Here is a 16,700-nt window from a genome sequence, read left to right as displayed (position 1 = left end):
CACTACAGGAGTCGATTATTGCAGTGTGTAGTATGGATTTCTATATTCATCACTTTTATGTTACATTTGGCATACAACTGAATTAGTGTTGCTCGCGAATATTTGCAATGCAAATTTTATTCACAAATATCACATATTCGCGAATTCGCGAATATAGCACTATATATTCGCTATTACGAATATATTTTTTTTTTCACAGTACACATCACAGTGACCACCCCTCTCTGCTTCCAGCCTGTGTGGTGTAAAGAAGGCTCTAATACTACAGTGTGAGACTGGCGTACGAATTTCCGCATGTGCGAAAATTAGCATATGCTAATTTTCGCATATGCAAATTTTTGCTTGTGCTAATTTTCACGTATGCTAATGTTCACATATGCAAATTTGCGTTTATGCACATTTTCGCATAGGCGAAAATAAACGCGAATATTACAAATATGCGAATTTAGCGAATATATGACGAATATTCGTCCATATATTCGCAAAATATCGTGAATTCGAATATAGCCTATGCCGCTCAACACTAAACTGAATGTCTAAGCATAATTTTCAGAATGCAAACAAGAATACAATATAAAAACAAATACAATTTCTACCATACATAGTGTGGTACAGGATATCTTATTTTTAGGCTATGTTCACACTACAGACTTTCCAAATGGAATACGGCTTTGAAATTCCAATTGGAAATTCCGGTGCAGCAGAGTTTCATTCTTATCATTCGGATCCGGCTGTACATAACACACAAGTCTGCTGAAATTCACCCGTTGAAAGAATGAACTTGTTGGGGCAGGACACTACTTGGAGTACATTGCTGTCTATGGGGACTGGCATGAAATGCACAGTCCTAGCGTCACTCTCCCTCGGAATTCATAATGCGAACCCAGGCTTAGAATGTAGAGTTGTGTAACTAGGTGATGTTGTAGCGCATATAGCATAATACACACGTGTTGCAACTTACTAGGCATGTTACATACTTTTTCTTGTTCTACCTAAGGCTGGCTTGCGTGTATGACAAAACTGTTGAACATCTTTAATTTGGCACCTTAAGAATTCCTCTTTGCTATGCCTATCCCTGTTGACATGTTTAGGAAACTGTTAAGAAAGGCATAAAAGATATCAAAAACACACAAATACACCAGGTATTCAATGTTCTGGAGCAATTTGCAACATAACTCTAATTATTTATGGGTTAATTACTAAGCAAAATGCTCTAGAAGCCTATTGCAACTTCTGCCAGAAAACAACCGCTATGTACTAGAGACCTATTATAGTAAAGGGAATAAATTGCTGAGAATATTTAGCCCTTCTCATACTTATCACATTATTTCAGCAGAAAAGAAAGAGGAAATTGCTTTCAGGGAATGAAGAAATGTTCACTTTCCTTTCCGGTTTAGCTATACAGTTTTCTAATGGTTAGCCATTCCTTTTTAATATTCAGCAAACAGCAACCTGGCATGCATTTAGCAAATATTGAAGCAAAATATCTGAAATCATTGATGCATAGAGACAACCGATCTAACTTCAATGAAAGGTGCCTAGCCAAGATGAATTTGTTAATGCAAAACCAACTTGAAAAAAAAAAAAGTGTACGCAGTTTCACGCTATTTAAATTGTGGCTTTTTCAGCAAGATAACTGTCTCGTGTTCACTGTTGTGCATTATCAACCTTAAACTTTTAGCATTTTAATCCAAAAGATGAATACATTTCTTTTGTAAGAGAAATACAATATTTTCTGCTGAATTACTGTGTAACATGAGAAATGAGGTGAAGAATATTATATGAAAATACCCTGGTTCTGAGTCTTTTAAATACCATGCATGTTCAATACGAGATCTCACAAATGTTACTAGGTCACTTCAAATGGTAGATTGAAATAATCCAAGCCCTTCTTCTATCTCTTGTTGGTACTTAGAGACTAAGATGAAGCAGTTGAGTGGACTTCCTTGAACTGCAAAGGTTTCCCATGAGATTTTATAGAGAAAAAAAAAAGATTTTATTTTTCTGTACTATATACATTGGGGCCCATCTTAACTATCTAACTGCTGTCTTTTGATAATACATAAACCCAATGTCTTCCGTGATAGGTACTTTTACACCTGCTGACCAAAACCATTTGGCAGCAACTTAGGTGGATCTATTTAAAACTTTTTGCATTTTACATCGCAAACTCGGGGTGAATTTCACACCAGCTTTTTGCTTGTGTGAAAATAATGAAAATTACATAGACTGCTTTTTTCTTGATAGGGTTGAGACAACATATCCATTTGTCATGTTGTTGTAGACACACAATGTACATCTAAGTCGCTGTGCGCTGATAATTATCGCACAGCAACTTACATGTACATTGCGGCGGGTTTACAGTTTATGTAGAGAGGGCTGGAGTTGCACTCAATTCATCGACTGCAGAGACTTAAAGGGGTTATCCAGGAAAAAACTTTCATAATCAACTGGCTCCAGAAAGTTAAACAGATTTGTGAATTACTTCTATTAAAAAAATATTAATCCTTTCATTACTTATGAGCTTCGGAAGTTAAGGTTGTTCTTTTCTGTCTAAGTGCTCTCTAATGACACATGTCTCAGGAACCGCCCAGTTTAGAAGCAAATTCCCATAGCAAACCTCTTCTAAACTGGGCGGTTCCCGAGACACGTGTCATCAGAGAGCACTTAGACAGAAAAGAACAACCTTAACTTCGGCAGCTCATAAGTACTGAAATGATTAAGATTTTTTAATAGAAGCAATTTACAAATCTGTTTAACTTTCAGGAGCAAATTGATATATATAAAAAAAGTTTTTTCCTGGAATACCCCTTTAACATTTGCCATTAAAGGAGAAGTCTTGTGGAAGAAAACTTATCCCCTATCCTATTTGGCTATCTTCGGCTCTCCCATAGAGCTATATAGAGTCAGCATGGCGGCACCTGCTTCAGGTGAATGTCCTGATGTGCCACTGTGGAGGAGAGCCGGGGCTCCATACAGGAGATTGTGGGGGGCCCCAGCGGTCGTACCCCCCTTTGATCTAAAACTTATAAGTTTTCTTCCACAAGACTTCTCTTTTAACTCTTTAGATACCCTAATTAATATTGATATATATCTATTTTTTGGATAATTTCTAGACTGCTTGCAAAAGCCATTGCCTCTTCCGATAGACTTATGTGTGGATAAACACCAGTAGACATCTGGTAACAAAAGGGATAATTTTTGTACCCTTTTTTTTATTTTATAAAGCATAAAAAATCCACCATTCAGTATATTTTTTAACAACTGGTTGCTACCACCCTTTACCCATAGCCATACATGTTTCCTTTCCTTTGACATTAACTTTGCCTTAAAAACACTTTAAAAATACTTAAATATACACATACACTACTCAAACACTAACACAATAAACTAACAGTGTTATACAAGGCTTTTGCTGAGCACCTGCTGAGCCAAAAGTTTGAAATTTTTTGTTTGATTTATTCTTATTTAATGTCTTAAAATCAACAGAATATCACATACTGTACAAAAATATGACCAGATGTCGCACCCTCTAATAAAATCTTGTATTTTCAAAATGTGTACGTGCTTTAACACATAAAGTGTTTTTTATGGACTTTATGAATCCATGGGAGAAGCTAAGTAAATACTCCTGGCAGAATAAGTACAAAAAGGACTAATGTCTAAAAGAAGATCTGTCGATAGGTTTATGCTCCCCTATCTAAGGGCAGCATGGCACAGTGATAGAAATCCTGATTTCTTGCAGTAGTTTTCATAACATCACTATTTATCATCTGCAGTGGAAGCCAAGACCTGTTAATGATGTACTCTTCAGGCTTCAATATTCATTAGCTGCCAGCTCCCCCCACCCGCTCACTGGTGATTGCCAACTTTCTGCCTATGTACAGTACAGGGAGAATGCTGTGAATCAGTGGTGGGAGGGCAGAGGAGCCTACCACTTGTGAATATGAGCCACAAAGCTGATAAATAGATATCTTACAACAATTACTGCCAGGAATAAATAATATAATTAATAAGTGACAAGAATCTCTGTTTATACTTTTTGCTACCAATAAACCTGGTGGCATTTACCGCTTAACCCCTTAAGGACCGGGGTTTTTTCCGTTTTTGCATTTTCGTTTTTTGCTCCTTGCCTTTAAAAAATCATAACTCTTTCAATTTTGCACCTAAAAATCCATATGATGGCTTATTTTTTGCACCACCAATTCTACTTTGTAATGACGTCAGTCATTGTGCCCAAAAATCTACGGTGAAACGGGAAAAAAAATCATTGTGAGACAAAATTGAAAAAAAAAACGTCATTTTGTAACTTTTGGGGGCTTCCGTTTCTACGTAGTACATTTTTCGGTAAAAATGACACCTTACCTTTATTCTGTAGGTCCATATGATTAAAATGATACCCTACTTATACAGGTTTGAATTTGTCGCACTTCTGGAAAAAATCATAACTTCATGCAGAAAAATTTATACGTTTAAAATTGTCATCTTCTGACCCCTATAACTTTTTTATTTTTCCGTGTATGGGGCGGTATGAGGGCTCATTTTTTGCGCCGTGATCTGAAGTTTTTAACGGTACCATTTTTGCATTGATAGGACTTATTGATCGCTTTTTATTCATTTTTTCATGATATAAAAAGTGACCAAAAATGAACTATTTTGGACTTTGGAATTTTTTTGCGCGCACGCCATTGACCGTGCGGTTTAATTAACAATACATTTTTATAATTCGGACATTTCCGCACGCGGCGATACCATCTATGTTTATTTTTATTTTTATTTACACTGTGTTTTTTCTTTTATGGGAAAAGGGGGGTGATTCAAACTTTTAATAGGGAAGGGGTTAAATGATGTTTATTCACTTTTTTTTTTGCACTTTTTTTTTGCAGTGTTATAGGTCCCATAGGGACCTATAACACTGCACACACTGATCTTTTACATTGATCACTGGTTTCTCATAAGAAACCAGCGATCGATGATTCTGCCGCATGACTGCTCATGCCTGGATCTCAGGCACTGAGCTGTCATTCGGCGATCGGACAGCGAGGAGGCAGGTAGGGGCCCTCCCGCTGTCCTGTCAGCTGTTCGGGATGCCGCGATTTCACCGCGGCTATCCCGAACAGCCCACTGAGCTAGCCGGCATGCTTTCGGTTTCACTTTAGACGCGGCGTTCAACTTTGAACGCCGCGTCTAAAGGGTTAATAGCGCGCGGCACAGCGATCAATGCCGCGCGCTATTAGCCACGCCGTGGCCCCGCGTTATAGATCGGGAGTGGACACATGACGTTCCAGTACGTCATGTGTCCTTAAGGGGTTAAGAAGGTGTTATTATATTGTTACATCATGTAGCTAAGTCTGGGGAAAAATTAAATTGAGCCAAGGGTGAAAAGTTTGTGTATGCTTTATAGGTGTCACCATCACTGGCTGTGATTTCTTTTGTTTACACTTGAAAGTTTAAGGCTTCTACCAACATGAACCATGTGGGAGTGATGAGTGATTTTTACAATCTAGATATAACTTGCATAACCTAAATAAAGTAGTAGAGGAACCATTTTTAAAAACTTGTCATTTTGGAAATCATCTGACCCATTAATCTTGCCAAACAATCTGACCCTTGTCATAGTTACTCAAACCTTCGCCCATTATTCTCACTTCCAACCCATTCATTTTAGGGGTGTTTTTTTTTTTTTAGTGGTGTGTAAAGAAACCTGTAAATAAGATATTAAAGATTAACCCTAACATCTATTGTGGGAAAACTGTTAAGGAGCTTGTAAGGGATTACATACAAATATATATATCGTCTACTGCACGTCCTTGTGCCACGGACACCGGTACCGCTCCTGGTTCAATGGAAACCACAAAAGAAGACGTCCGGCACTCAGGGAATAGCAGGTAAAACTTGTAGATGGCTTTATTCAGAACGCAATAGGCAGCCCCCTCTAGTGGTTATAGCACTGCACACACTGATCTGCTACACAGATCATTGCCGTGCATTAACACGGCAATGCTCAGTTTTATCGGCGGTCGATTGCTCAAGCCTGGATTTCAGGCTTGGAGTAATCAATTGCCGATCGGACGTGACGGAGGCAGGTAAGGCACCATCCGTTCGCGTTGTAGCTGATTGGGACATTGTTATTTTGCCGCGATAATCCAGGTAAGCCTGACTGAGCTGCCGGAAGTGTATTTCTTGTTACTTTAGACACGGCAATCAACTTTGAACGCCGAGTCTAAAGGGTTAATAGCATACGGCACAACGATCGGTGCTGCACGCTATTAGCCCAGGGTCCCGGCTTTCATTAGCCGCCAGGACCGACTCGGTACAGTGTGACCACGAGTTATATACCGGGACCGGCACAGGGCATACAGGTATGCCCTGCATCCTTAAGAGGTTAAGGACTTTACCCAGAGTGTGGTGGTCAATGGTCCTTCTCTGAATGGTCCCTGGTTAAAAGAAGGGTACCCCAAGGTTAGGTACTGGGCCTGCTTTTGTTTATTAATGATAGAGAAAATGGGATTGACAGTAGTGTTTCTATCATTTCAGTTGACTCCAAACTTTGTAGCATGGTATAGTGCGTGTTTGAGCATTCACTTGGCAAATGAGGTTCAATGTGAATAAATGTACAGTTATGTAATCACCTGCATGCATCATATGTCCTAGGTGAAGTAATAAGCTGCAAGCATGATATGTCCTAGGTGGAGTTAAACTAGGAGAGTCACTGGTAGAGATGGATCTGGGCATACTTGTAGATCATAGACTACAGAACAGCATGTCAAGCAGCCGCTTCTAGGGCCAGCAGGATATTGTCATATATCAAAAGAGACATGGACTGGCGGGACAGGGACATAATATTACCGCTTTATAATCACTAGTAGGACCTCAACTGGAATATGCTGTTTAGTTTTAGGGACCGGTTCAGAAAAGGGATGTTCTGGATCTAGAAAAGGTATATAGACGTGCAAAAAAAACTATTAGAGGGCTTAGAACATCATAACAATGAGGTAGATTGAAAAAAATAATTATTTGCTTCATCTAAAAGTTTAAGGGAGACTAAGATCCACTTATTTAAGTATATAAATGCCCAGTGCAAACAATATAGAGCAAATCATTAATTAAACAGGCTGTTTCCAACCAGTATATCATGACATACAGAATAAGTACATAACAATATTTCTATAGTGGGTTCTGTCCACTGTTTGGTCAGCCCACCTGCTTCGATGAATAATGTATTTTTCTCTGTTTTTGCAACTGCTTTAAGACTGATCTAATAGGAACCCACATATTGTTCACATTTTTTTATTTTGTGCTGTATGGTCTATGTTCCATTTTGTGTGGTGTGATAAAAACTACAATAACAAGAGTAAAATGAAAAAATTGTAAAAAAATAAAAAATAAAACACCCTCAAAAGATAAGCTCCCTAAGCCAAGAAACAAAAACCTTTAATCTCCATAAAGTTTTTTTTCAACCATACTATAACTATGATAGACCATGCCCTTTCTGTTTGTTTTCCATAAGTGCTGTAAAAAAATCAATTCCAATAGAAATTATTTTAAACATAAGGGTTATTTTTTGGTCTAATAAAAACAATAGATCATTACCTGAAATAATGATATATATATATATATATATATATATATATATATATATATAAATAAAGTAAATATTCCACTTCAGAAGTATCTCAAATGGAGTCTTAGGATCATTTTACGTGCTGAAGTATTTGAAATACAAATGATGGATACTTAGAAATCTAGTTACCAAGGCAACATTGTCACATGCAGAGAATTTTCATTTTGAAGTATATCTGTCTCAGCTGACACTTTAAAATAATAGTTGGAATATCCATTTCACATAGATCTAAAATAAGACATGTAAAGTAACTAGAGATTAGTGTTGGGCGTGAATATTCGCATTTCGAATTTTTATCGCGAATATCGCAAATTCGCGAATATTGCGAATATATTTGCTATATATTTGAAATTATGAATATTCATTTTTTTTTCTGCATATTCGCATATTCCTTCTTTTCACTTGTGGGACAATTAGAATGATGCAAATACCTTTTTCAGAGGTTATCAACAACATCCCTAGCAACCAATAGTAAAGTTGCCCACCCCCTCACTGTTTTCTTCCTCGAATACGTGAATATGCGAAAATAACGAATATGCAAAATTTGCGAATATAGGACGAATATTCATCCATATATTCACGAAATATTGCAAATTTGAATATGGCAATGTCGCTGATCACTACTAGAGATGAGCTAATCAAATCTTTCAAATTCGTTCCTCCGGCGATCGTCCTGTATAATGTATAGATGCAAGCAGCTTTCTCCTGCGCTCGGGTGTCACAGGGTTACACTTGCTGAGATCTGTCCTCAACTGCAGGTACTACTGCTCACAACATGTAGCACACTCTGCTCTATGCTGGGAGCTGTAGTACCTGCATTAATAGACAGATCACAGTGGGTGTCACTTCTGACATCCCATGCGATCGTCTTGTATAATGTATAGATGAGAGCTGTGAATGGCTGGAACAATCTGGCCAATCACAGCATCATGAAACAGACTTATTTCCATGATGGGAGTAGTAATTCTCTGGCTGCGGGAGTCTGCCGGTGGCTGGAGAGGCTACATTAGTGTTTGTACTACTACCCCCATCATGACACAGACTCTGTTCCATGATGGTGGTTTTAGTACATGGGCTAAGGGATTGATCGCACTGGGTCTGAGATCCGATGCGATCAGAAGTTATTAAACAGAGGAACGGGCAGCATGCTCCACTCCCCTGTGATGTACGGTGTATTTTTACTTTTATTTTTAAATTCTTACAGTATAAACTTACAGTGTGCCTAATTACTGTATGATCACATTCCCCCTGACTTAAGTATATTCATTTTATTCCCCCCATGTGTATATGTATGATTCCCCCCCCCCCCACCTGCTGCCTGGTCATCTTCTAGCGCTGTCACAGCGCACAGTAGAGACATGCCATTCCATTCCCTGCTGCTTATCTCTGTACTTGACACCCATAATGTGGTGGTGCACCACCTTGCTGGAAAAACTCAGGGAATGTGCCAGCTTCAGTGCATAAAGAGGGAAACACATCATCATGTAGCAATTTCGCATATCCAGTGGCCTACATTATGATGTGTTTCCCTCTTTATACACTGAAGCTGGCACATTCCCTGAGTTTTTCCAGCAAGATGGTGCACCACCACATTATGAGTGTCAGGTCCGAACATTCCTAGATCAACAGTTTCCTGGAAAGTGGATTGGTCCTCATGGGCCAGTTGAATGGCCCCCAAGGTCTCCCGATCTGACCCCCTTAGACGTTTATCTTTGGGGTCATCTGAAGGCAATTGTATATGCTGTGAAGATACGAGATGTGCAGCACCTGAAACTAGGGATACTGGAAGCCTATGCTAGCATTTCTCCTGTTGCTATCAGTGTGTGAATAGTGGGAGAAGAGGGTTGCATTGACAATCCAACACAATGGGCAACACATTCAACACATTTTATAAGTGGTCAGAAACTTGTAAATAACTCATGAAAGAATAAAGTTATGTTAAAACCAAGCACATCATTGTTTATCTTGTAAAATTCCCAAGTTTGATGTGTCACATGACCATCTTCCTATTGAAAAACTAAAGTTGTATTCAAAATGGCTGACTTAAAAATGGCCACCATGGTCACCACCCATCTTGAAAAGTTTCCCCCCTCACATATACTAATGTGCCACAAACAGGAAGTTAATATCATCAACCATTCCCATGTTATTAAGGTGTATCCACATAAATGACCCTCCCTGTATAGTGCCGCTTCGCATTTCTGCTATATTATGGACAATCGCATTGGGTGTCCGGAGTGACACCCAGGTCGATCTGTCTATTAGTACATGAACTACTACTCCCATCATAGAACAGTGTGTTCCATGCTGGGAGTAGTAGTACTACCTAAAAAAAAAAATAACAAATTTGAAAAAAAGTGAAACACACACTTTATTAAACACATTATTCAAATACATTACTAATAAAAATTTGATGAGAATTTATTCAGATCAAATCAATTTTGTTTTGAAATATTCTGTGAATCAGCCGAATCAAATTTTCTAAAATTAGTATATTATATAGACAAGTCAGAAAATATAGCCTTTAAGTCTCTTAAGAGTCGTTTCAGGACAAAAAATAAACAAACAAACATTTTTGCTTCTTTTTACAAAACTGTATGATTTGTTGCCTTAGCGTTTAGTGGCGCAGTGCAGCAAGAAGAGTCAGAAGGTGACCTACTGCTACAGCCAGTTTGTTTTACTACTTCACCGATACCCTCCTCCCCACCAAGCGATGACATAAGTACACATTTTATTAAAGGAGATAGATGTAATGCACTTTATAAGATATCTGCCAGTGTCACATGGATGTTATCAAAGCTGGTTTTCTATATTTACACAACAAAATGGGCAGTTATTATAAAGTAATGCTGCAAAACACAAATAATAATCATAATAATAATAATAATAATAATATGCATAGCGAATAAACTCTCTCAAACTCACTCAGTTCTAAGAAAACTCTTACTTTTTATTTTTGAAATCCTTTTTAAAGGATTGCAAAAATAAAAAATATAAAAGTGGCTGCAACTGAGTTTTTTCCCTATATATTAGGAAGGATTGGAATCCGACTCGAGCGCCACTTTCTCAGAGAGTTCCATATATTCACTGTAGATAATAAATCATATGCAGGCATCCAGTTTTGTTCTATAAATTGAATCCATGAGAGAAAAGCTTTTTTTTTTTTTTTTCAGCACATGCTAAATTATTAAAGAATTCTTCCCTTGAATTACTACTTCCACAACATCTCATTGAGGCACTGTATGGTGGCACACAAGGTGCCTAATGCTACCATAGGAACTGTAGGGATCATAGAGACTAAGTGTTACATAGTATATAAAGCCTGACAATAGCTAAGTTCTTGGTTGAACCTGATGGACATTTGTCTATTTTTTGCCTGTACTAATAATGTGACTGTGTAATAAGGTTTAAAAGGTACAAGCCATGCATATACAAACTTACATTCTAAAGTGGAGCTTGCTAGCCATAAGCGTAGCTTAAAGGGGTATTCTGGGCAAAAACATTTTAAGATGTCTGATCGCGGGGGGGGGGGGGGGTGTGCTTCCGAGACTCCACCCCCCCACCCCGCGTTCTCCCTGCAGCACCCACATTCTATCAGGGTGCTGAATCTCCAGTTTCGGAAGCCTCCAGGACTGGGGACGTGACATCATGCCACGCCCCCTCCATTCATATCATGCCCCCTCCCATAGACATCAATGGAGGGGGCTTGGCATGATGTCACGTCCCCAGTCCTGGAAACCCGGAGGTTTCCGAAACTGGAGATTCAGCACCCACATAGAATGCGGGTGCTGCAGGGAGATCGCGGGGGTCTCAGCAGCGGGCCCCCACGATCAGACATCTTATCCCCTATCCTTTGGATAGGGGATAAAAAAAAATTTGCCCGGAATACCCCTTTAAGCTATGCTACAATCTATATTTTTGTTTGCTTGCAAAATGTTTATTTGTCTATGTATAAACAGCTCCATTTAGACAATGTAAACTGTGAAGCAGTTAATCCAAAACAGTCATTAAAAGTATATTTAAATGGAAATCCATGAAAACAAGTGAAATGTAAATACCGAATTGAAAGCATTCATGTTGCAGTGTATTTATCAAGATTACTAGACTGTATACGTAATTACATTTTGCATGTTTGTGTAAGACATTCTCAGAGCGTGTAACGTTGCATACATGTGTCAATGTCATCTCAAATATTATTTTGTCTTTTTCAGCTTGTGACCTTATGAACCAAGGCATATTGGCCCTTGTCAGCTCGATCGGATGTGCATCAGCAGGGTCTTTGCAAGCGTTGGCAGATGCTATGCATATTCCTCATCTTTTCATGCAACGATCCACAGCGAGGACGCCAAGAAGTAGTTGTGGGCTCAACAGGAGCAAAAGGATTGATGATTATACATTGTCTGTCCGCCCCCCAGTCTATCTGAATGATGTTATCTTAAGAGTCGTCACGGAATATGCCTGGCAGAAATTCATCATCTTTTACGACAACAACTATGGTAATTTCTACCACATTTTTGCATAAAATATAGGAAAGCTTCCACATTTCCATACCCTCCATCACTGTTTTAAGAATAGATAGAAAAGAATTCTTTAAGTGCCAAAATATTTGCATGTTATGTTTTAGGCCTCTAGAGACAGAGCAGAATAAAAATGGAAATTGCAATAGCTAAGCATCCTGATAAATAACAAACTCAGCTATATTTTATCTCATTTTGATCCACGATATTCCAACTTCTTTAGTCTAAAAAAGTACTTATTTCTAAATGTAAGCAGGTGCATAACAGTAACACATATGTGTGTATATAAATATATATACTTTTCACTATAGCAAAATAGCATCTCATATGTGATAGCAGTGTGCTGCTGTATTCTCCTGTATATATATATATATATATATATATATATATATATATATATATATATTCATGCATCTTAACCACACAATCACATAAATAGGTACTAAATTCTTAATGGTTTATTAACTTAATCTTCACATTGCTACAAACTACTGATATCAATTTAAGATAACATGCTGTGTGCAAGGGTTTAGCTGTACACAACTGTAAAAATTGTAATGTGGCACATATAGCAGTCTTTAGGACCATAGGTAGGTCCTATGCAGTGGTTGCCTCTCAGAATGGGGTTCTATGTTTTTGAGAGGTATAAATTTGTAAACTAAACAAATTGTGTATGGTATGAGATGGTCTGATTGCGAGGGGGTTTGACTGCTGGGACCCCCGTGCGATCTTCTGTACAGAGGCCCGTCTCCGCCTGCTTAAATTACCAGTCACGTTTTCTCCCCTGTGTACTCTGGCCCCCACCTTCATAGACATGCTTGCCCTCAAAAGCAATGAAAGCCCTCTTAGCCAATCACTGACTGATACTGTCCTCCCTCCTGCTCACCATGACAGCTTCTCCGAAAGTGGAGTGCTCAGGAGAGAAAAAACAACTAAGAAGTTAAGTGGACAGAGATGGGGCTCCAATCAGGAGGTCACGGGGGGTCGGCAACCAGCAGTAGGACCCCTTACAATCAGACACATATCCCCTTTCTTGTTGAAAGGGGATATATTTTTCTAAACTAGAGTACCCCTAATCTGAATAAAAGATAAGATGTGAACACTTTTGTTTTACCCATCAACATATTTTATTAGATTATGTATTTCTGCCATATTTTGCGGTGTTTTCAACTCCTGGAGGACATAGTACGTACATTTACACCCTGGGCGCCAGGGACCAGGATGTACATTTATGTCCTGAGTCCCATTGCAGTTATGAAGCGAGTCCCATTGCAGGAACTGTGCTCCCGGCTGCATAGCACTGATCAGTATTTGCAATCTAAAGATTTGCTTCTACTTTGGACAGTTCCTGACATGAATAGAGGTGTAAGCAGAGAGCACTGTGGTCAGACAGAAAGAAAATTCAAAAAGAATAGAACTTCCTCTGTAGTATACAGCAGCTGATAAGTACTGGAAGTGTTAACTTTTTTAATAAAAGTAATTTACAAATCTGTTTAACTTTCTGGCATCAGTTGATTAAAAAAAAAAAAATATTCCAGCAGAGTACCCCTTTAACCACTTAGGGATCCAGTGCGTACAGGTACGTCCTGATGCCCTGATACTTAACCCCTTAACATTTACATCCTGTGTATGACCACAAGCATCAGAGCGGTGCTCGCTATCAGCAGCCGGGGACCCGCCGGTAATGGCCGACATCTGCAATCGCACGCATGTCCACCATTAACCCCTCAGATGCTGTGATCAGTACAGTACATCTTTGGCAATGCACATGATTAAATGAATGATCGAATAGCCCGCAGTGCTGCCGCGGCGATCCGATCATCTGTAATGGCGGACGGAGGTCCCCTTACCTGCCTCCGTCCTTCTCTCGGCATCTCCTGTTCTTGTCTGAGATCGAGCAGACCAGAGCAGAAGATCACCAATAATACTGATCAGTGCTATGTCCTATGCATAGCACTGAACAGTATTAGCAATCAAATCAAATGATTGCTATAGATAGCCCCCTATGGGGACATAAAAAGTGTAAAAAAAAGTTGAAAAATGTAAAAAAAAAAAAAAAGTGAAAAATCCCCTCCCGCAATACACCTCCAGCTGTTGAATACCAACAACTCCCAGTATTTCTGGACAACCACTGACTGTCAAAGGCATGCTGGGAGTTTTACAACAGCTGGAGGCATCCACCCTGTTTAGGAAACACTGCTGTGGGGTATTTTGGTGGCGTATGCAAATCCCCAAAATAGGCCTCAAATGTGCATGGCGCTCTCTCGCTTTGGAGCCCTGTTGTATTTCAGGGCAACAGTTTAGTGCCACATATGGGGTATTTCCGAACTCGGGAAAAATTGTGTTACAAATTTTGGGGGGCTTTTTATCCTTTTATCCCTTATGAAAAGGTAAAGTTGGGGTCTACACCAGCATGCTATTGTAAAAAAATTATTTTTTTAACACTAACATGCTGGTGTTGCCCCATACTGTTAATTTTCACAAGCGTTAAAAAGGAAAAAAAAAAAAAAGACCCGCAAAATTTGTAATGCAATTTCTCCTGAGTACGGAACTACCCCATGGGTGGGTGTAAAGTGATCTGCAGGCGCACAACATGGCTCCGGAGTGAGAGCACACCATGTACATTTGAGGTCTAAATTATAGATTTACACAGGGGTGGGTGATTTTACAGCAGTTTTGACATAAACGCAAAACATTAAATACCCACATGTGACCCAATTTTGGAAACTAAGCCCCTTAGGGAATGTAGCAAGGGGTATAGTGAGCCTTAACACCCCACAGGTGTTTGACAATTTTTTGTTAAAAGCTGGATGTGAAAATGAAAAAAAATAAAATAATGTTTTCACTAAAATGCTGGTGTTACCCTACATTTTCCATTTTCACAAGGGAGAATAAGACAAAAGTCCCCAAAATTTCAATGCTCAGAACAGAAGAAGCGCTATTTGGATTTTGAAGACCACGTGTGTTTACAAAGCCCCCTGTGGTGCCAAAACAGTAGACCCCCCCTCATGTGACCCCAATTTGGAAACTACACCCCTCACAGAATTTAATAAGGGGTGCAGTGAGTATTTACACCCCACTGGTGTCTGACAGATTTTTGGAACAGTGGTCCGTGAAAATGAAAAATTTAATTTTTAATTTGCTCAGCCCACTGTTCCAAAGATCTGTCAAACGCCATTAAATGCTCACTGAAACCCTTATCAAATTCTTTGAGGGCTGTAGTTTCCAAAATGGGGTCACATGTGGGGGGATCCACTGTTCTGGCACCACGGGGGGGCTTTGTAAACGCACATGGCCCCCGACTTCCATTCACACCAAATTCCCTCTCTAAAAGCTCAATGGCGCTCCTTCTCTTCTGAGCATTGTAGTTTGCGAGCAGAGTACTTTACATCCACATTTGGGGTATTTCCATATCCAGAAGAAATGGGTTTACAAATTTTGGGAGGCTTTTTCTTCTATTACCCCTTGTGAAAATGAAAAATGTGGGGTAACATCAGCATTTTAGTGATTAGTCATTTTCATGTTCAACTTTATCCGAAAAGTCGTCAAACACCTGTGGGTGTTAAGGCTCACTGTACCACTTGTTACATTGATTGAGGGGTGTAGTTTCCAAAATAGTATGCCATGTTGTTGTTTTTTTATTTTATTTTTTGCTGTTCTGGCCCCATAGGGACTTCCTAAATGTGACATGCCCCTAAAACAATTTCAGAAAAACTCACTCTCCAAAATCCCATTGTCGCTCCTTCCCTTCTGAGCCCTCTACTGCGCCCGCTGAACACTTGACATACACATATGAGGTATTTCCTTACTCAAGATAAATTGGGTTACACATTTTGGGGGGCTTTTTCTCCTTCTACCCCTTGTAAAATTTCAAAAACTGGGTCTACAAGAACATGCGAGTGTAACAAATTAAGATTTCGATTTTTCTCCTTCACTTTGCTGCTATTCCTGTGAAACACCTAAAGGGTTAGCACACTTTCTGAATGTCATTTTGAATACTTTGAGGGGTGCGGTTTTTATAATGGGGTAATTTACGGGGTATTTCTAATGTGAAGGCCCTTCAAATCCACTTCAAAACTGAACTGGTCCCTGAAAAATTCAGATTTAGAAAATTTTATGAAAAATTAGCAAATTGCTGCTGAACTTTGAAGCCCTCTGATGTCTTCAAAAAGTAAAAACATGTCAACTGTATGATGAAAATATAAAGTAGACATATTGTATATGTGAATGAATATATAATTTATTTGTTATGTTTATTTTCCTTATAAGCAGAGAGTTTAAAAGCAAAAATGAAATGCAAAATGTTCGAATTTTTCATCAAATTTTTGAATTTTTCACCAAGAAAGGATGCAAGTATCAACAAAAATTTACCACTGACATAAAGTGGAATACGTCATGAAAAAACAGTCTCTGAATCAGAATGAAAAGTAAAAGCATCCCAGAGTTATTAATTCTTAAAGTGATAGTGGTCAGATGTGCAAAAAATACCCGTGTCCTTAAGGTGAAAATGGGCTGGGTCCTTAAAGTGATAACCCCTTAAGGACTCAAGGTTTTTCATT

The 16,700-nt window shown here is 38.9% G+C and overlaps 1 protein-coding gene across 2 annotated transcripts in view; it reads left to right on the top strand.

The window, feature by feature from the left end:
* The window catches only part of GRID2 (glutamate ionotropic receptor delta type subunit 2), a 1,137,650-nt gene that overhangs the window by 468,490 nt on the left and 652,460 nt on the right, over positions 1-16,700 (top strand). For both annotated transcript variants that reach the window (XR_008891518.1, XM_056567543.1), the window contains exon 3: positions 11,836-12,120. Coding sequence is in view for 1 of the 2 variants with exons in the window: in XM_056567543.1 (XP_056423518.1) it covers positions 11,836-12,120 (285 nt within the window). In the remaining variant the exon portion in view is untranslated. The remainder of the gene's footprint in view (positions 1-11,835; positions 12,121-16,700) is intronic.

Source organism: Hyla sarda, chromosome 1 (assembly GCF_029499605.1).
Source record: "Hyla sarda isolate aHylSar1 chromosome 1, aHylSar1.hap1, whole genome shotgun sequence".
NCBI classification, from domain to species: Eukaryota; Metazoa; Chordata; class Amphibia; order Anura; family Hylidae; genus Hyla; species Hyla sarda.
This window is presented reverse-complemented; position numbering and strand designations above follow the sequence as displayed.